The sequence below is a fragment of the Cyprinus carpio genome, chromosome B22, assembly GCF_018340385.1.
Source record: "Cyprinus carpio isolate SPL01 chromosome B22, ASM1834038v1, whole genome shotgun sequence".
Taxonomy (NCBI): Eukaryota; Metazoa; Chordata; class Actinopteri; order Cypriniformes; family Cyprinidae; genus Cyprinus; species Cyprinus carpio.
In genome coordinates this window covers 14393381-14416289 of record NC_056618.1, presented here as the reverse complement: position 1 = coordinate 14416289, position 22909 = coordinate 14393381, and the positions used below count along the sequence as shown (strand labels likewise).

General features: G+C 35.1%; 1 protein-coding gene across 39 annotated transcripts in view; it reads left to right on the top strand.

The window, feature by feature from the left end:
- The window catches only part of ptprsa (protein tyrosine phosphatase receptor type Sa), a 204921-nt gene that overhangs the window by 90802 nt on the left and 91210 nt on the right, over positions 1 to 22909 (top strand). For all 39 annotated transcript variants that reach the window (XM_042749806.1, XM_042749804.1, XM_042749811.1 and 36 more), the window contains 2 exons: positions 8088 to 8233; positions 9295 to 9436. In XM_042749806.1, the coding sequence (XP_042605740.1) occupies positions 8088 to 8233; positions 9295 to 9436 (288 nt within the window). The remainder of the gene's footprint in view (positions 1 to 8087; positions 8234 to 9294; positions 9437 to 22909) is intronic.

Here is a 22909-nt window from a genome sequence, read left to right as displayed (position 1 = left end):
TCTGAGACTTGGAATATAGTGCGAAAGTCATATGTTGATGTTCCAAAATCCATAAGACTTTTTTTTGTTTCGTGGATCACCAAAAGAGATGTTTCAACAAATGTTCATGCTGCTCCTTTCCAAGAATTGTCATCAGGGCATGCCAAGGTCAAGAATCGGCAAAAAGGCATTGAAAAGTTGGCCATATGATTTGTGCGATATATTTCAAGTCTTTGTATGCAATATGTGTATTAAAGACGTAATTAAACATGTTGTTTTGCCATAATACACATGTTAAATGTGAGGACTTCTGCCATTTGTCATGTTGTCCCTATGACTTGTGAGATGTGTTTCAGGTCTTGGAAAATAAGCCAAAACGTATGTTTTTCTTTTTTAAAGCAAATAATGTCATAATTAAAGATTCATGTCAAGTTCAAATATGTGGAAGTACAAATGAGATTTCAGATTTACTATGTTAAGGACCAAATTTTTTGCTTAAATCTATCGTAGAGTTTGGGAGACTTGTAATATGATGCAAACATTGTATGGACTAACGTAACGGCACTTTTTTGGAGCTGATCACTATATGCTTTCATTATATGGAAAAGAGCAGCTTAAACATTCATCAGAATATCTTCTTTTATGTTCTACAGAAGAAAGTAAGTCATACATGTTTGGAACAACACAAGTGTGAGTAAATAACAGTCTTTTGATCTTTTTAAAGTTCTCCAGTAGTTAATTTGACCAGCAGATGGCGCCTCGGTGGATGACCTCCACCTGCTATACACACACACACACACACACACACACACACACACACACACTTTCCTGGGCAGCCCAGATTAATCATGAAGCAGATTAGCAGGCTCGGATTTACTGAATGTCAAAAATGATTATTGCATGTCACCTTCGTGATCCCACATCACTGGCTGAGCCCTTTACTCAAGTCCCATCAGCCCTTGCATCGATAGATTAAAAAGACACTTTCTTTTTTGACTCCACAAGCAAATTCGAAAACTGTATGAGAAGGAATTAATAGTTTACGGATACCCAAGTGGGCTTTGATTACATGTATTACATGTGCTGAAGCCAATATTTGATGATTTTGTTTGTTTATTTGATCTAGTGACGCTCGAGTTAGTTTGTTTATTGTTCTCATTTGCATAATTGATGTCACGGCTACAATTAAAAGCGGTCAGCCATTGAATTCAAGCCTGCCTGACATAATGATGTTGTTTGTGTTGTCTTTTTCTCGGCTAGCGACATGTTTCATCCATAGTGAGATGTTTATTCACCTTCATTTGGGCTTTAGTGTATATCCAGCTTGTTTTTTTCCCCTTCAAATCCATCTTGTACAGCTTTATCGTGATCTAATCTTTGTAAATGACTCTAAACGCTCATTTGAGATTCTCACGGCCCGCGCCGTCCACTCCGAGGATTTAACCCTCGAGCGTTCGCAGGTGTCCGTTTTAGGAGGCCTGTCAACAAGTAGCAATCACCCGAGGATGCTGCAAATCACATTAGATTGTTGCAATTTCCTCCTCGTCTCAGTGGCCCGGCCGTTGTAAAATTGGCCTTATTGTTAAACTTAATTTCCTAAACTCTCGGTAGACCTTGACTTGCTTACCCCACACCTGCTAAAGATTTTCTTATCCAGAAACAAGGGCCTCTTTTGGGGTCAGCTTGGAGTATCATAATCAGTGGTAATTGTAGTAATATGGCAGGAGGATTGTGGGAAGAATAGCACAGTGACTTCCTGTTGTTGATAGCTCGCATACATAAGAGTATATTTATGAGCTTTTATCCTAAAATTATATAGTTATATATTACAAGCTGACAATTTTTTTTTATTTATTGTTGTAGTTTTGTTAATATTTAACCCTAGATTATTTAATCTCATTGCTCTCTATGAGAAATAGTTTTTTTTTTTTTTATTAATAATGTTGTTTAATTCAGATGAGCCAATTTTAATAAATTATTACATTTATTCATTTAACAGATGCTTTTTTTCTAAAGTGACTTACAACTGGGGACATTTATAATTATAATATTACTACTACTACCACTACTATAAACTTTGATTTATTTTTAGAAAAACAAATCTTAGAAGAAAAAAACTACAATAATAAAACAATCTTAGAACAATCATTATCTTTTATAATCATTTATTTTTATTATACATTTTTATTTATTTACAGAATTTAGGAGAAAAGTCTGAAAAGCCTAATGTCTTCATTTGCTATACGCTTAATTCTCATTATTGCCTAGGAGAAATAATTGAGATGTTTAAGAGATTTTATTATTATTATTATTTAAAATTCTAATAAGCTGAGAATAATAATAATCATTATTATTTAATTTTTTCCCCAAATAAAAGAGAAAGTAATTAATATTAATCACATTCAAATATTTATTTATTTTTGTTTTTGCTGATTAAATTCTAATAAGTTAATGATAATAGTGATTTTAAATTTTAATAAAAAGAAAAATAATATATTTTGTTTTGTAAAACAAATGAGCTCATTCGGCCTATGAGAAACAACTGAGATGTTGTTTAGGCTTTATTTAATCAAATATTTATTTATTTACTTATTTTCAAGCCTGAAAAATTATTATATCATAGACACCGGTGAGTTTTGCCCAAATGTGGTTGTCGTGCTCTGCAGTATAAGATCTAAGCGACCCGCTTTGCACTAATGATGACCTCACGAAAACATCTGCACAAAAACCACATATGACCTTTACCGCCATCTGTTTAGAAATCTCCATTTAGTAGCTCACAGATGCTCCACAACTGTATTTTTGAGTTATGATTTGCATTACCCCATATAACTAGATATATATCATTTTTTCTGTCCTTTTATCGTTCCCGCTCGCAGCGGTCGATTATCCGGTGAAAGAGAAACACCCGGTCTGCGTGTTTCCATAGCAATGGCCCGGTCTGAAGTCAGATCTGTTGATTGATAGGCATGTTGGTTTCATGCGGCCAGAGAGAGAGAAAAAGTCCAATTGGGAGGCCCGCTGAGACCATATGAGAACCAGTCGAGCACACGGCCACAAATCTCTGTGTTCAAGCAGCCGAAGCTAAACCTGAGACAGTCCTTTTCCTCTCGCCCCGGTCCCACACGCAGGACTAAGAAAGCTGATGTCTAACTTTAAAAAATGAAGGAGGGAAAGAGCAATGAATGACGTCCTGGGTCGCTAAAAACCCGAGGTATCCATTTAAGGGTTAAAGGGATCGTTCAGCCGAAATTGAAAACTTGCAGTTAAATTACTAACCCTCAAGCCACCCACGGTGTAGGGTGTTTATTTATTTATTTATTTTTTTAATTTGGTAGAACAGTAAAGCAGATTTTAGCTGAAACTGTGCTCCTTGGTGATTCATAAAATGCAAGTCAATGGGTGCCGGCACTCTGAGAGTCAAAAAAGCACTCGCAGGCAACACAAAATTAATTCCCATGGCTCCTGACAACATGTTGAGGTCTTATGAAGTGAAACAGACAAAAAGCCGCTGATATGCATGAACCGAACACTTGAATGAAGGGGTCAAATGAACATTTTATGGGTTCTCATGGTTTATGTATAAAGGTGAGTTGAAGACTAGTTGATTCTCTTTATATGCTTTAGACATGTAAAACATCCACATTTCACATCATTATTGGGTGCTTTAATGACATTATTGAGTATACATTGTCTTTGCATTGTTTACGTGGATTATGTAAACAAACTAGTGAATTGAATCAGTTCATTGAATCGAACTGTCCAAAAGAATCAGTTCACAGAAAATAATCAGGTAATAATGTTGTAAGCAATGTTCAGTTTCTTGCACAGACTGATCGTTTTGCTTCATAAGACCTTAATATATTGTCCGGAGCCATGGGGACTCTTTTTGAGTTTTCTGTATACTCTTATTTTAATTTCTTTAAAACAGATAGCCATTGACTTGCATTATATGAATCACCAATAATCACGGTTTCAGCTGATAATATTCTTTACTGTTTCAAAGTCATCTTGCATGGCCTGAGGGTGAGTGCATGAACAGAAAATGTTGATTTTTGTCTGAACTATCCCTCAACAAATCCCTCTTTTGTTTTTTTGAGGTTGCTGTACATATGAAGATGATGGTAAGGAGCTCGTTGGGGTATACGATCATGTTCAAAACCCCAGTCTTGTTATCATAAGAGCAGGTGCTTGACTTGTATGTAGATGTTGGTTTAGTGCGTAAACATCGCAGATGTTGCTCACATTGATTTCTCAAATTACAGCCACTCAGGACATTATCTGGCACCGGGATCCCCCGTAATTGGCTCTTTCAGAGCTAAAGTGTGTGTGATACCAAAATGTTCCTCTTTACCCTTTTGGATAAGCCTCAATCAGTGGTTGAAAGGTGGCTCTTTTAAAACAAGATGGGCGACAAGTGATGCTCTCTCCCCTTTCCTAAACGCCGCTGATGGGCTGCCATTTTTGTGCCTGCATTTTTCTAATTCCCATCATAATGGAGCTCTTTTTTTAAAATATAAGCCCCGAAAGGTTTTTTTTTTCCTCCGTTGATTATGGTGTTAGTCATCTAACCGCGTCTGTCACCCCGAGCCTCCTATTATAGGAGTCTCTCCAAATGGAGGCAGCAGAAACATGTTATTGGAAGCGTTTCGAAAGTCCTGCAGCTGTTAATGTGAGAAAAACTGTCTAAAAAAGAATAATGCATGTGGACAACGACAAGGATGTTTTCCCTTCAGTCGTGATAAATTATTGATAACATATCTGCCATAAGATGAATATTAATAATATATGTATATGTTGTGGTATTATTGTTTATGTTCATGTTTTGGTAGATATTTAACATCTATATTATTTTCCTAAAAATTAATAAATCAATAAGTGGCAGATATAAAAAATTACCAAAAAACACTTTATGTTTATGATTTCTTTTTTAGCAATATTAAATGTAAAATATTGATATTTTGTTTTAATATGTTTTTATGAAAAGGTTACCTGCTATTTGAATATTTTATTATAATTTAATATTTTTTTTTAGCATATATGTGTGTATTAGTATTATAATTCATATTGATTATATATGAATAATGTTATATTTTATAATATTGAGTTTTTTTTAATGAAAAAAGTACAGATTTAAGTAAAAAGTTGCCTACTCTATTATAATTAAATAATTATCTATTATAAATATTTTATAAATATTTTAGTTTTAATAAACTATGTATTATTAGATAATTATTACTTATTTTCATGTATTAATAAACAAATAATAAGCTATAATGAAGTATAATAATAAAATAATAAAAATAATATAATAAAATAAAATGTACAATAAATAATTTAAATAGTTTATTTTAATTTAATAATTTAAAAAATAAATATATATATATATATATATATATATATATATATATATATATATATATATAATTCTATATATATAGATATATATATATATATATATATATAAAATTCTTTATTTATTTATTTTTTTTTTTTTTTTTGATTGCCCTAAAAGAAATAATTACAGCTTTAAATCTGATTGTATGAGCCGCTTTTGTTGTCCTCATATACACCTGTAACCGGCAATCAGTTATTGCTTTATTATACCATATGCATATACTCGCCGTTTGTTCGACACATCTGTGCATGTCTGTGCCGTCAGGAAGATGAAAAGCTGCTTAATTTGGTATTGTTTCTCCTTCATAGCGTGGTGTGTACTGTAAACACCTGCAGAAGTGAGTGTCGGTGAGTGGAAAGGTTAATTGTGCGAGTGATCCTCTGTCTCGTGAAGTAGCGCGGCTCGTCAGAGCTTCTCTATTACACTCGCGAGCTCTCGTCAGACGCAGCTGTCAGAAAATCCATATACGAGCGCACTGCAGACCGTTGCGTATGGCCGCTGATGGTCACGGGTGAAGCGGCGATACGCTGCCGGCGGGAATGTGTGACCTCGGGATACATACAGTACACAACAGAGGTTCAACTACAACCTCAGTCCATCACTCACAGCTGCTTTTTCTGTCCTTCGTCTTGAAGTCGATCTGTAACCCTTCACATTTTAGCCCTACTCAACTCTTGTTTAAATGATTGATTGAGGACTTTTGCCCATTTTCTTGCTTTGGCCATTCAATTTAGTGTTAACAGTGTGAAGATGCAAAGCCAGGGCCGAAAGAGTGAGCAATTTAGATCTATCTTTTATGCCAATAGTAGATTTTTGCATGCTCTGTCATACATACGTTATACTTTCTGATTCTATACTGTAAAGTTAAATCACAAAGATTATTCACATGATTATTCTTACATACCTATAATAAATAATGCAATGCATTTTTACATTTTATAAAGTTTTTTATAAATGTAATTATTTATATCGTATTATTATTTCTATATTATTTTATAACCTTTTACTTTTTATAATTTCATTTATTTTTTATTATTTCAATAATATCAAAATTAAGGAGCCAATTTTAATTACCCCCGAATCTTTTTTTATTACCTCCCAAAAAATACTGTATTCTTGTACAGATGTTTTACTTCTGAGGTTGTTTTTGCAATTATTGTATAATTCTCAATAGTGATTTTCCTTTCTTATGATACTGTAATGGTTGGGAAATGTCATGAAAACAATGTCACAATGCAGTAAATCCTTTAAATTAGAATAATAAAAAGTATTAAAATAAAATGATAAAAATACAATTATTTCATTTTTTCCTGAAATGTCAGAAGGACATGCTGAAAATCTCACCGGAGCTGTTCCACCGGGCTCACAGTTCAAAGAACCATGGTGTTTTTGATGTCTTGTTTTTGCTCTAACAAACAATTATGACTCATACTAACTTAAGTGGCGAACCTGTGTGCGTTTGTGTTCAGAATGACTTCAGAATGAAGCAGAAAGTCCTCGGGCTTCATCCTCTCCACTCTTTGGAACTTCGCTTCAAGTGTGTTTATCCGCACCCGGAGATTCAGGGGCTCGCCTGCCTGCCCACGGGCGGTTAATAATTAATTTGCCGTGCTTGCCTGACCGTTTGATCATCTCCTCATATCTGTGCGCTTTCTGGATTTTAGCTTGTTCCCCCTAGAGAGCCTCTTCTCATGTCTTGTTGTGTCAAGCTTGACCTACTGCCCCGCGGAGAGAAAAAAGCAAGCACCAGCGGAGGCCCGCCGAGAAGAGTCAAGGTAGACAGCATGATAATTTGATGAGCCGAGAACAAACTGTGCCGAGTTCTGAGGAAAGAAAAAAAAAGACAGTTTCTTATTTTCCAAAAGTAGCATAATCCACAAAGAACATGCAGTAATGGTAGAAAAATAAAAAAGATGACAGCTCCTGCTCTCCAGAAGCTGGAATAGCTATGTCACGATCTATCGTCAGCGACTGTCAGTCCTGCATGTCGTTAGCTTACAGCTGGCATGTCTTGCAGGAAACGTGCGTAGGGTTTGGGATGCTTCACCTGCCAAAGGGGCTTTCAAATCAAGGCAGACTAGCAGGTACTTTACTATTCATTGGCCAATAAATTATTCAAGGTGGCGTCAACGTGCACATTGTCTGTGGTGTAATTACCAGCGTGCTAAAAAACAGCCACTTTCCATTTACGCCGACACACAGCGGCCCCCGTTTCTTGTCGACATCTCTATCGTAGCAGAACGGGTCACTAGCCCACTCCAGTTGTAGTCCCCTCACTTGCTATTTTACGGTCAAATGCGCTGCGAATAACTGTTAAATTGCGTGTGTGTGTGGGTGTGTGTTCAATCACTCGGTAATTTAATTTAATTGATTTGCTGTTACAGTGGCCTTGTGACGAATTGGGTTAGCTTCACTTTACCTGCACTCACTGTTCACTATAGCTTGCTAGCAGCATGCTACTCTTACCATTTCAGCAGTATATAGTGAACATTTTATGTCTACGTTGAATGTATGATACGCTAAATTCACAGCAGAAATCACTGCAAGAGGCTATTTTCCCACAATGTGAGTTTGCATTTCCAGTCTGAACAGGAAGTGATATCAGCTGTCATTATCTCTTTCTTGACTCTTTTGACCAGACTTCCAGAATGTAAGGTGTTTTGGTGCCAAAACAGCTAAATGCTAATCTTAAATGTTTTTTTTTCTTTAGCTCCACCCAGGTTCACAAAAGTACCTGTCGACATGATCGGCGTCTCCGGAGGTGTCGTATCCTTCGTATGCCAAGCCACAGGTGACCCCAAGCCAAGAGTAACCTGGAATAAGAAAGGAAAGAGGGTGAACTCTCAACGCATTGAGGTGAGACTTGGCACGCTAGCACGTATTCAGTATATCAGTTGAATAATCAGCGGTTTCTGTGCTATTTCTCACAAAATGCCATCTGGAACTGTTTTTTTGGTTCAATTTCAAGTGTTTATGTAGCATACATATCCTAGCTTCTGTGGGTTTTAGCCTGTGTCTTATATTCTTTTCTTGTTTGCTGTGTTCTTTTGTCATAACACAGCTGGCAGCTGTAGTGTTGATCAATGTTTAGTGTATCCTAATTAAAACTAGCTCCGCATTTAACCACGCTGTCACTATTCAACCAAGATGAAAAACTTCCCTCAAAAAAAAAAAAAGATCAACACAAAAACACATTGATGGATCCGATTCACTCGTCAGCGTGAACCCAAGAGTACGCTCACATTAGCATCTTGGTTACATTTAAAAGTCATTTTGTGAGGGGTTTGAATTAATTCGTTTCCCTGAAGGCTTTGCTTTGATATTGATCTGCACACACTTAGGACAGTGTGCCATCACTAGGCTGCTTCTCATTACTGTAGCCTTGCAAACTCGCCCCCCAAAAAACGAAAGAGAGTTTTGCCACTGGCTTACAAAGAGCCTCGTTCCTCTTTGTCATTCCCTATTGATTCTAGCGACTGTTTCGCTACAATGACATCAAATGCAAAAGCACCGCAGGAGCCTAATTAACTCTCTTGCATAATTTGAGCTCACAGCAACATCTAGACGTTGCAGGACATTTTGGCGCCTTAAAATAGGAGCACAACAATTTTTATCAGAATTAATTGATGTAAACATGAAAAGGGTTAGGGTTAAGGGTCAAAAGTTGGGGATGGCGGTTGATCAATCCAAAACTTTGCAGTAGGGAAGTTACTTGTCATTTAACAAGACCGTTCCCCCTTGACCAACTAGGAATTAAGTGCCTTGCACTCGAGATAATTGGGATGGGTAACTATCAATTCTAGGATTGAATTCACATGTGTTATCTCTTCAGGCCAGATTTTTAACTACCAGGCAACTGTGTTAATGACATTTCACCATTTCAGTGTAATATACCGACTCTCTTTCCTCTTACACAGACAATAGAGTTTGACGAAGGTGCGGGGGCCGTCCTAAGGATCCAGCCTCTCCGGGCGCCTCGAGACGAGAACATCTATGAGTGTGTGGCTGAGAACAGCGAAGGCGAAATCAGTGTCCAAGCTAAGCTGTCAATCATTAGAGGTAAGACTAAAGTCAAATGGGTCAACAATTTTTTTTGGAGAACTATCCCTTAAAGTCAGTGGTTTCCAATCCTGGCCGTAGAGGGCCACTGTCCTGTAAAGTTCATCTGCCTGGAGATTTCTACACTGCAAAATCTACAATGGTACCCTTTTAACAGGTACACCGTTTTACCTTACTTACTCCCAAAAGGTGCATATGAGTACCTTAAAGGTACATATCTGTATCTAAATGGTACATATAATACCTTTTATTAGGGTACCATTCCAGTATCAGCTTTTGTACCTTTTTTTCTGAGAGTGTAGTGATCCTGAAGACCTTGAGTAGTTGGTTTAGGTGTGTTTAATTCGATCCCCTTGCTTTAAGTGTGTATCCTCTTCCAGTCCTCGGGACCAACCTCCCAGAATGTTGAGGTGGTCCCCAAGACTGGAGTTGAGATAGACTGCCCTACAGGACCATTTCAGCAAACCCTTGAAGAAACTGACCAGCGTTCTCTGGTTAACTTGAATGTGACCCAGTCTTACTGTCGCAGAAATCCCTCCTTGCCAATCGCAGAACCTCTGTCGTCCTCGGCATCAAGTTATCCGTTTGTTCCCCATGTGCTGACGTCTAGCCATCTGCCTTGTCAATGCCGAGCGCTGGAGCAGGCAGCTTGCAGGCTTCTTCCTGGGCCCGAACCCAAGCTGAGGGTTTTTGTAGGCAGCCCAGTTTTACATGAAAATCCTGGCTTTGGCAAGACCCATGCGGCTCAGGAAGGAACACAGGCGGTAGCACTAGGGGGGAAAAAAACGGCTGCTCCCCCCTTCACTCTCGCTCATCCCCATCTGCTGTGGGCCAGCATTTACATCGAACCTTATCAGAAGAGCAAGCCCAACACACACACGTACAAAGGACGACACATGTGTCCGCACACTCCCAGAGGAGAGCGCCTCTGCTCCAGAACTTCTGCGTGGACATCAATCAAAATCAGTTAAACTGTCCACCATTGCAGCTGTAATTTGTGGTCTCCAGTGGGCTCTTCTTTCATTTTGTCCCTGGCCAGCTATTGAAGCTGGTGACTTCATTAAGTACCCAGTCACCTTGCCGTCTTCAGGGTGTGTCTGCCCTCCGGAGGCAGAGAAAACACAGGAAGGCTTTGCTGTAAATCTGCCGGTGCTCTTTCCAGGGGCTTAGGTTTGTTTTTAGCTGCCTTCTGGCTGCCCACAAGAATGGTGAGCAGAATGCTTAAGATGTGCCATCTGCTTTTCCACCATGTTGCAGAGTCCTCTGAGAGTCCTTGGAGGAGTCTCGGAGAAAACCGAGGCGAAGACACCTGCAACCATCGCTGCTGCTTCTCTTCTGTGTCACTACGGGTGGCGAACCCTCGCTTCCCCTCCTCCGCTTTCTTCTCTTGTAGCCTCGCTGTTTTTCTTTTCATTCTGACCCTGGCTTTCAGCCCTTCCTGGCAGTCTTGTCCACCAGCGACCCAGAGCTAGCACTTCATAGAATCCAACACCAACAGCTGCCCAGGTTTCGCCATCTGCTCGCTTCCTGCGAGGTGTCAGACGCTTGCACGCTTCTTTACACATTCAGGTGTGTCTGGCCTTAGCTTGCCCCTGGACACGCTGTGAGAGCGCTGTGTTCAAGAGTGCTGGCCAACAAAAGATCAGAGCAGGAATGCTGGACCGCACAGCCATGGGTTTGGGATCGTGCAAACCCGAAATCTCAAACCACCATACCAAAACACCAAAACATTACCAATATCCCAAAACCTTCAGTTTTTTTAGACGGTGTCGTAGGCTAACTCCAGATGTGAAGGCTTTTGTAAAAGTTGCCTAGTTGTAGCTGTAGCGCACGCTATATTTTGTGGTTAAGGCAATTCCAGAATGCATTGCATCAGGCTCAGTGGGGAAAAAAAGTCCATACAAGATAGCAAATAAATGGATTGATATAACAGAAAAATGCTAGGTTTAGAGTTACAAGTGCATACCTAATATTTGTTTGTAGGTGTTTTTAAGCTTATTGGAATGTTGAGCTGCTAGCTTAGCAACATTTTAGCCAAAAACTCTTGTAATCTGTTAGGTTAAAGGCTGTAAGGGCTTTACTTTACCACATAATTGTGTGTGCTATATATTTTGATGCTTATTAGAGTGTTGTGCTGTTAGCTTAGCTTAGATAGCAGGAAACTCGTGCCATCTTTTGTGGATGGATAAAATTGATGCAAAGCATTTAGGCCTAGGGTTACAATGCACTATTTTAGCTAATACTGTATGTATTTTTGTGCTTAGCAGAGTGTTGTGCTGTTAGCTTAGCAACCTGTTAGCGAAAATTTCTTGCAATCTGTTGTGGATTGATAAAACTGAAAAAAAAAAATGCTAGGTTTACACTATACAACCTAACAATTTTACCTAATATGTTACTTCTACTCTGTATTTCTATGCTTATTAGAGTCTTGTGCTGTTAGCTTAGCAACATGTTGGTAAAAACTTGTGTTATCTGTTGTGGATTGATAAAATTATTACAAATAGTTAGGTTTAAGGCTACAAGTGCACTATTTAAGCTAATAATTGTGTGTTCTATGTATTTTGATGCTTATTAGAGTGTTGTGCTGTTAGCTTAGCTTTGTTAAGCAGGAAACTCATATCATCTTTTTGTGGATGGATAAAATTGATGCAAAGCATTAAGTTTTATGGTTACAAGTGCAGTATTTTTGACATAATTGAGTGTGCTATGTATTTTGATGCTTATTAGAGTGTTGTGCTGTTAGCTTAGCAAAATGTTAGCAGGAAACTCTTTTGTGGATAGATAAAATTGATGCAAAGCAGTTAGGCCTAGGGTTAGAAGTACATTATTTTACCTCATAATTATGTGTGCTATGTATTTTGATAATTATTATTGTGCTGTGCCGTTAGCGTAGTAGCATGGTAATGGAAAACTCAATTGTAGTCAATTTGGTGTTGGGTCTCTTGTGTGAGGAGCTGCATTTGAATTGCTGCCTATGAAGAATGTTCTAAATCAGTGCTTTATTAGAAGGTAGAAGCCTAAGTAGACAGTATTCTTTTCTCTTCGTCAGTTTGCCTTGCTTTCTTCACCTCTTCTCATCTCTAATCTCATCCTTCGCTTCCAGAGTTTGAGCTGTGACCCTTCCTCCTTCAAACTCTGGGCGCAGGAACTCGTTAGCACTGCAGAGCGCCAGAGAGGATGATCTCACCGCAGCCCATGCCGTTTGATCAGACTCGTTTAATTGGCCACTACCCTGCAGGACAAGCCGCGTTTGTTCTGCCGCTCCTCGCACGGTTTTAATTGGACTGTTCTGACCCCGGCGCTCGCCGCCGAACCCCTTTTATTAGCCATTTTTTTAATCACAGCTTTCACACTGCCATTTCCAAATTCGACCCCGTCTCGTTTGTCCCACTCAAGCACAGCTTGAGGAATCTTAATGTCACCTTTCTCTCTCGGCGTCTGGTTTGAAGTGTCGCTGCCTCTGATCAGAGACACTCAGCACTTTGTGGATCCACACAGCCGAGTTCGATTCATGACTCATCTGTTCTGAAGAAATCTCACCGTCTCGTACGTTTCTGTGGCTCACAGATTTGACACAGGCTGCAGTAAACAAATCAGCCCATCTCTGTTCCTTTACCTACAGCTCTTTCTTTCTTTCTGCAAGTATCTCCCCCTCACTTTGCCTTTTCCACTGACATTTAATTACATCATTTTTAATAATAATAAGCACTACTTCGGCCTTGTCCACTGACATTGTAAAATTACAAATCATTGTTTATAATAATATAATATATATATAACATGCTATAAATGCAATTAATGTCATAAATACACTAAACAAAAGTTGTATGGTTTGTGTTGCTGATGGTAGTGTGTGGATGTGTGTGTGTGGTGTCTTTGGAATACGGCGGTTAAAAATATTCTAATATAGTTTTATTTGCATGTTTAATTGAATTTACTATAATAATAAAATATACTAATAATTAATGTTACAAGTTATTAATTAATTTAATCAGTAAATAATTAGAATCTTTTCCCTTTGTCCACTGACATTCCAATAACTCATAAAACTGAACGGACCTATATGCAGGGCCTAGGTGTGATAAAGCTCATCCGTAGTGTTGGGCTGAATTTCACAGATTACTTTGACATTAAGGATGGAAATTACGTCAATGACAAGCGCAGAGCATAAACGTATAATCGCAGCGTGCATTAATTGGCTTGTGAACATAGATATGTGGGAATACACCGGTAGTTATTAAAAATATAATCCTTAATAAGATATATAGCATTGCTACATTAAATTATTATAACAAATAAAGTACATTTATTTGCATGATTTTAAATTGTACAATTTTATTATAACAAATAAAGTACATTTATTTGCATGATTTTAAATTGTACAATTTTATATTAATATAAATATAATTTTACAAAGCAACAACATAAAAAAAAAAAAAAATCATTACAAATTATTCTGAATAAACAACACAAAAAAACAACATCAATTAAAAAAAAAAAAATTTTCACAATAAAAAATATTAGCTTAGTTTTAAATCTATTTACAAATGAGCATCGTGAATGATAGAACTTCAGTAATTAGAATAACCTGTATGAAAGTATTTGCTATAAGATAGCAATACTACTACGAATTGTACTACTAATAACAATATAGAATGTGCTAACAATTAATGAGCTGCTGGAGTCGTGAATATTAATCACGCTGTCTGCATCCGCTCGAATTGATTTGCTGAAATCAAAACAGGGACGATAATAAGTGAGTATCAGCCAATGAGATTGCCGTTTGCGCATTAGCTCCGCCCACTACCGGAGAACCCTGCAGTTATTAAAAGCTGAAGAATTCCAAAGGAACTCTGTTATTTGACAGGAAAATACAACAACAACAACAAAAAAATTATTTCTTATTGTAAAACATAACAGTTTAATTCAATGCAACTTCCGATTGTCGTGTCAAAAGCAGCTTGAACTAGCATAAAGATGCCAAATCAATAAACTTCAGATATTAAATTCTTTAAAAAAGTCTTTAAACTTGTAAGACTCTTTGACGTAGTATTTGTGGTCCAGTTATGAGAGGTTTCTCTCCACATACCTGATGAAGCAGAGCATTGGATGCCCGGCCTCAGGGGATTGTGGGTATTAGCCACAGTGTGCTCTTAAAGCCCTGCCAAGAGTGATTTAGAGTAAAAGAGCACAGCTGATTAGCGTCCCCGCTGTTCTCCGGTGGAAACGACGCGTCCAGCGGGGAAAAGTGCGTTATAAAGCATTAGTGCGCCGGAAGCCATGACTTTCCTCAGTGTGTGTCTGCGATTGAGACGCGCGGCATATAAACCAGAGCTGAGCCTGCTGTTTTAGCATCCGGTGTGTCGCGTCTTTAAGGTCCAGCGAACCCTGGCCGTCTATTGATCCTCCTCTCCGAATAATCTCTCTGTCTATGGCTGATCCGCGTTCGCTCAATATGAGCCAGTAATTAGCGCTGACCCGTGTTAGCAGAGCACACGGAGTCCAGTTACACACATGGCTGACCGCTAGCACTGTGGCGCTACTGTGTTTTGGAGCTGATTTTTTACAAGTATTTGTGTAATATGCATATCGTACTGTTATGGCATACATGTAAAAACAATTAAACAAAAAACATTATATAAAAAAAAAATATTATATACAATAAACAAACTATATACAATCTCTTAACTATTGTTTAATAATATAATATATTATATTATATTAAATGTATTATATTATATAATGTAGGCTATATTTTTTAAATTACTTACACAATATAAATATTATATACATAAATTTATTTTATATTATATATATTATTTAATTTAAAATTAATTTTTTAATTAATTAATTAATTAATTAATTACATCATTATTACACCATAGGAAAGATAAAATTGATTAAATATTGACATTTTACATGTATATAAAATTAAAAATAAAATAAATTTAAGTTCAAATTTAACTGTTACTGAATAAATAACAACATTTATTTTTAATAAATAAAAATTATAAATACATTGTGTAATTAATTGTAAAATGATGTATATAAATATATTTAAAATGTTTCATATTATTTTAAGTTAATTTGACATTTTCATAATTTTGCACATTTTTGTTGACACATCATATACCATGTGAGGTATAAAAATACTGCATTAATGTACATTTTAATGTAAAAATGAATGAATATGACATTGAAATATTGACTTATATAAGTTTAATATTTTTCATCTAAATTGTAATTTTTTTAAATTATTTATCTTAAATAAGTTGCCATCGAAAAAGATAATGGTAAATGGACAAAATACTGACATTTTATATGTACAATTTTTATATTTTTTTAAGTTGCATATTTTACATTTTTCATAATGTTTCACATTATTTTCAGCTAAACTGTAAAACTTCAGATTTCAAAAAAATTTACTCAAGGCAAAATGAGCTAAAAGGTATGAATGTTTCATGAAGAAATATTGACTACATTTAAGGGAAATTTTCCTATTCCTATTGGATTTTATCTGAAATGATTTTTAATATAGTATTCTAATGGGTGTTTACTGAATGACAATGAGAAGCGCTTGGACTTGAGTCTCTTCTCTCTCAGTTGTGTTGTAATGAAGATCAGACGGATGACAGCGATTGGATTAGATGCGTGTTACTCGCGCACAGCTGTATTTGCCCACTGCATTATGACTCTCCTCTTCTCATAAACAAAAGCAATTCCCATCCACGCGCTCAGCTGCTCCCCGGTGTATAATGCGCTTGTTTAGCTGTGTTAAGATCTGGCAGGATGCATGGACTCTGTCGCCGGTGTATTCGCGCGATCCATTATCGTTTCCCGGTGAAAGCGCGAGACTGTTGTTTAGTATCCGCCATCTGTTTATACAGCCTTCCTGCTTTGGGACTCGATCTTGCACCATTCCTGTTAGCCACTGCTAATGATGACACACTGCACACTTCCTGTTTGGTGCTATTGTTAAAACTATAAAATAAAATAAAAAATTAAATTCTAAATGTTGGTTAATTTGTTTGTTTGTTTGTTTGTTTAATTAAGCTCAAATTCATCTAGAATTTGTTCGCTGTACATGTATTTGAGACTTTTTAAATTCAGTTTTTAATTGTTTACAATTAAATGTATTTAGAAATCGTATTTATTCATTAATTTATTATTCATTCATTCACTAGTGATGTATGTATGTATTTATTTATTCATGATGAACATGAAGGAAATATATTTAGAATCTGCATTAATTAAAAAATGTCAATACAACGTTAAAATAAATTTAATATTTTAATATTTATTTAAAATAAGTAAAATATATTTATTAAATATTATATTATTATTATAAACGAGAGAAATTAATTATTTTCATTTATTTAAAAATGTAGATATATATTTGAAATGTATTTAATATTTAGTCATTTATCAATATTTATTTTACAAATATATTGTAAATATGCTTAATGTATATGTTTAAAAATGTAGAAATTAAAAATACTTTGTTTTTGTATTCAAGCATATTTATTTTTAAGAAAGATTCATCCTAATTTTTTTAAAGGTACATGTAACTTATAAAAATCTAAGAAAATAATTAACTAATTAAAAAAATCAAAAAAAAAAAAATTATAAACAACTAATTAAAATATTTGCAATTTACATAAATATTTATTTTATAAACTGTATACTATAAAACTATAAATATTTGCAATTTGCATAAATATCTATCATCTATCCATCCATCCATCCATTTATTTTAAACTTCTAGCAAAAATATTTATAAGTTACATAAATATTTATTTATTTATTTATTTGTTTATTTAAAACTTCTATGGAAAATATTTGCAGTTTACATAAATATTTATTTTAAACTTTTAGGATTTTTGTTTTTGCAATTTACATATTTTTTATTTATTTATTTATGATGCACATTTAGAAAAATGTTTGAATTTCCCATATATGTATTTCTTATTTTTATTTTGGTATCTGGCATCTCTTTATATAGCCTCCCTGCTCTGGGACTCGATCTCGCTCTGTTCTCGCAGACGACTCCTGTCTACCGCCGCTAATGATGACAAGCTGCTCACTTCCTGTTTGTTGCGCAGAGATAATTGTCAGTCGTAGAAAAGCTCGCGCGGCATCAAACTTCTCTGAGATCACGGCGGCGTTTGATCCTCGGTGTTGCTGTCAATCAGACGTTTGTGCGACTCGCGATTGTTTACGCCGATGATGACGCCTAACAAGAACCACCACGAACAACCTCACTCCTCTGCTTCACCCGGGGCTTTCAGGACGGAGATTTTGGAGAAGAGGAAGCTGGAATTTATGCTGCTTTGATCCTGTGAACCTGTAGAGCCGCAATCAGGCCTGATTGGCCACAGGGAGCGACGGGACACGGAAGAGCATCAAACGCTCATCTCTGGAGCAGAAACTTTCAGCAATGCCTCCTCGAGAACCTGAGAGAGATAATTGAGCGTCGCTGAGGTTGGTTTGCGCCCTTCAGGCCAATTTCAGAGACAGAAATAGTCATGTTCTTCTGCATTTGATGCTCTCAATTTTTACTTTCCAACATTTGTTCTCCTGTTTTGTTTTCTTTTGTTTTAATGTGTTTATTTAGCCTTTTTTATTCTTTTTTATTTAAAATAAGAGTTTTTTAAGCTGTACATTAAAGGAATGAACTTACATGAAATTTATTAATGAATTTATTTTTAAGCACGTTTTTATAAATATGTTAGAAGTGCATAAAGGAAAAAAACATTTAAAATTTACAAATAAAATTACATTTATTTTATTTTATTTTATTTTATTTTATTTTATTTTATTTTATTTATTTTATTTAATTTTATTTTATTTTAGAGCACATTTACCCAGGAGATTTTTAGTTGTATGTTAAATGAATGTACTATTTTTTTTATCATTTGCTTTTGTAAGGTACCTTTTAAAAATATGGTTTATTGTAAGTTGAAAAAAAAAACATTTAGAATTAAAATATTTTTTTAATTAAAGAGAAAAGTATTTATTTTTTTTAATTAGCATAGAAAAAAAGTCCTAAATATGAGCTTCATTTTTTTCATACTGATTTGTATGTTAACTGCTGTTTAAAATATTTACTTTTTATCATTTATTATTATTAATAATGATGATGATTATTTATTTGCTAACTGCTGAAGAAAAACATAAAACACCCATTTAATTGTAGAACATTAATTATGATTAAAAAGCTAAAAAAAAAAAAATTTTTGTCTTTTATTATTATTATTATTATTATTATTATTATTATTATTATTATTATTATTATTTTCATTATGAAGCTTTTAGTCTTCATCAGCCAGTCCTAATCAGCATTCATACTAAGCATGTGGTCTTCAAACCTCAGTATTTCTGCTGTATTTTGTTGTTCTGCTCCTCTATGGTCCTGCAGCGCAGCATGTGAATGTTCTCCGGCTGATGTCTGACTCGATTACTGATCTTGCCGGCTGAACTACACTGAGCAGCAGCAGCTGTTAATATTTAAAGAAGAGCGAGTCTGAAAGGGCATCTCTCTGCTCAGACCGCTGCTGTTCACCACGCCAAACCAGCATCTGCTGCATCTTAAACTTCATGCCTCGCTCCGAAGCCGTCGGACGGACGGATGAGTCACAGAAATCTTCTTATTCCTCTCCTGTGTCTGTCAGGCTCTTTGTTCAGAGTTTCACTTCCTCGAGTCCCGGCGCCTCCCAAGCTGCGCTTGCAATTAAGTGCAATAATAAAAATGGCTCCATTGAGGCGTTTTTCCATTTGCCCTCCACAAAAAAGCCTCCTGTCGAGCCATTTAGTCTGTGGATGCTGTAATTAGATGCTTGGCTAAGAGCGCACAGACTACAAATGTTTGTGCAGAGCTTCTGCGATGCCACGCTGCGTTGTCTCGTATTTACAGTCATACAGCAAGTATTTCCCATCAGGTTTGCTGTGGTGCATTTTACTTTATCTGATTTTTGAGGAGTTTGTTTGTTTGTTTGTTTGTTTGTTTATCGCAAATTCAAAACCTAAAAACAATAGCTAGCTTTTAAGTTCTAAATTACATTTATTTATTTATTTACTTATCTATTTATTTGAAAAGGTGAAAACTTTTTTTGTAAATGTTTAATTTACATGAAGAAAAACATTTAGAAATCAAAAAAAAATTTTACTTGTAATTTATTAAGTACATTTTTTTAATTTTTAAATATGCTCAATGTTTGTTTGTTTGTTTATTGCAAATTCAAATAAATTACATTTATGTATTTATTTATTTATTTATGCATGTGCATACATATTTATTTTTTTATTTATCTTTTTATTTATTTTAAAAGGTCAACACTTTTTTTTGCAAATTATTAATGTACATGTAGAAAACCGTTTGAAAATCAAATAAATTTGTTTTGTAATATAAGTAATTTTTTTTTTTTTTTTTTTTTTTTTTTTTTTTTTTTCGTTTTTAAATATGCTCTCAAAGCCCTGTACCTCCGGTGAACACATCTCACCGCTGACAGCCTCGCTGCTCACTGTTCTGTTCGGCATCATATAGCGTAACTGTGTTTTAAAAGTAAACTATTAAGGGATACCTAGTTCATGAGTTCATTAAACATAATATTTGGCATTCTTTTTAGTATGATACATCATAATTGGGCTTATATTTAGTATTTTATATTATATTAAGACTTTAGGATTTTGCATTATATTTGGGTTTATTTTTGTATCATGCATAATTTTTGGCCTTATATTTAGTATTATGCATGATATTTGCACTTATTTTTTGTATTATACATGATAATTAGGCTTATATTTAGTATTTTATATGATTATATTTTGGCTTTTAGTATTTGATTTTTGTGTTTCTTTTGTATTAAAATTGTATTTGCTCTTATTTTTAGTATTGTACATAATAATTGGGCTTAAATTTAGTATTTTATAATATATTAAGATTTATTTAGTATTATGCATTATATTTGGGTTTGTGTTTGTATCATAAATGATAGTTGGGCTCATATTTAGTATTTTATATGATATTTAGTCTTACATTTAGCTGTACGCATGCTATTTATGCTTATTTTTAGCATCAAAAAATAAAAATAACCAAAAAAAATAATTTAATTTCCTTTTTGCCTTTAATTTGTAAATTTATTATATGATTATATTTGGGCTTTTATTGAGTATTTTATATTTATATATATATTTGGAGGGTTATTTTGTATTAAACGCATGATAATTGGGTTTTTAGTATTTGGATATATAAATACAAACACATGCGTGTATGTCATTAAGAAAAATGTAATATTTATATATTAAATACATTTTTATATACTATAAATTATATGAATATAAACAAACATGTAAATACATGTAAATATTTTCAAAATATATACTGTATGTGTGTGCCTTTATATATACAGTATGCACACAAATATTGTGTGAACATATCACGATTAAATGTTTGAAAGCACTACTTTTAATATTATATGTGATATTCGGGCTTATATTTAGTATTTTAAATGATTTTTTTGGGTTTGTGTTTTATATTATAAATAAATGATTTGCTCTGCTTTTAGTATCATACATTATACTTCAGCTTAAATGTAGTATTGTGTGAGATATCTGGGTTTATTTAGTATTATGGATGCCATTTTGATTTATTTTTAGTATTATACATTATATTTGGCCTTATTTTCATTATTACACATTATATTCATGCTTACATTGATATCTGGTTTATATTTAGTATTGTGCATTATATATTTTCTCATACACATAACAATACACAACACAAAATATTATATATACACACACTTTTATATTATTATTATTATTTTTTCATAATTTTAGTATTATTAATGATATTTGTATTAGTTTTTAAATTATACATTTTTTTTTCTTTTTCTTATTTAATATTACACATTATATTTAGACTTACATTTGTTTTTATAAGCGATAAAATCATCCATTTGTGGCTTCAGGCTTTTTGTTTGATGCCTTTAGTACAACACGAACACACCAGCAGAAGCTGCAAATCTGTCGGGTCCTATTAGAACAGAGGCGATAATTAAGACTGGGGTTGTGAAGCACTATAATTTGTGTGAAATCACGAGATTTACCAATGCTGATGGAAATCCAGCAGTCAGCCCCACGTCTTAGGATTTTAAATGCTAATGTGAAATAACTCTGCTCTTGAAGAGTCGCCGCTGAGAGGCTTTGCTAGTAAACAGGGACTTGGTCTGTTGTGGGAATTTAAATAAAAATAAAATAATTATAAATTAAAGTTAATAAAAAATATTTTTTATCATTGTTTGAATAAATACATTTAAAAAAAATAATAATATATATATATATACATTTATTTTATATTCAATATGTCAAAATGATTTTCTCCAATGAAATGCCCAAGGCCTTACACTCAGCACTCTCTAGCTGCTCTAGTTTAAGAAACTTCTTGAAATTGGGATGGTCAGAGACGGTGTCCTTGATCCTGTAGTGAACTTAAGGCATACCAATTTGCGTGTACCACTAGGCACGGTGCCGAGCGCAGAAGCTGGGCTGTGATAGTGTATCTGGAGAGGCAGAAATGGGATTCACGCTCCTTAATGCAGCATTATGTGGTTCCGCCTCCACCCTGCAGCCCTCGCCCTCTCTCTCCATGCCCAGTCCATTATTCGTTTCCCTGCACTCGTGTCCCTGTCTCCTGTGCAGCAGCCCATGCTGACGGCGCAGTGTTTGACGTGACAGGCCAGCCGAACCCAAAGCACCGTGACCGGTGACTCTCCCAAACTCCCATCCGCGCACTTCCTGTTATGCAAATTGGGCTGTTTTTGGAGCGCAGGAAATTAAATTGACCACCTCTCCAATCCAAACAGCTGGGGCGACAGATTAGTTAAATGTGGTCTTAGTTCTGTGTTTGAAAAAGCACGTCTTCCTCTTCCCGTCATGCGGTTTGTAACCCATTTTGTTCTCTTTGGCTGCCCAACCCTCGCCGAGTTCTGGGTAATATTAATGTCCTCCTAAAGCCATCTCTGGGTGTGGCGAGAGCTAATCAGTTAACCTGATTAAGGAACTGATGAAATTAAATCATTTCTGTAATTGAAAATAATAAAATAGCCAATACATGGGAGGATACGTCTGTGGAATTTGATGCCGACCCTGAGACTTTTATCAGCAGGAAAGTGTTTGCTGGAGAGCCGTTTTTAAAAAGGCATGCTTATCAAAGAATGCTTTGTGTAATTATGAAATGTGTCTCTGGTTGATAAAGCTGTTAACAAGAATGCCACGGTCCCGGCAGAAGGCAGCAGTTGTGTGTTTATTACCTATTTATTTTGATGTACAAGCAGCAATAGCCATTTTACTTTTAATCTGTGATATGAAATATTACACCTGCACGGGTAATGAGCTTTAGAGATCATCATAAATCAGCTAGAACTCATTTTCTTATGGACACCCAGCGGCGAATACTAGGTATCATACAAACCC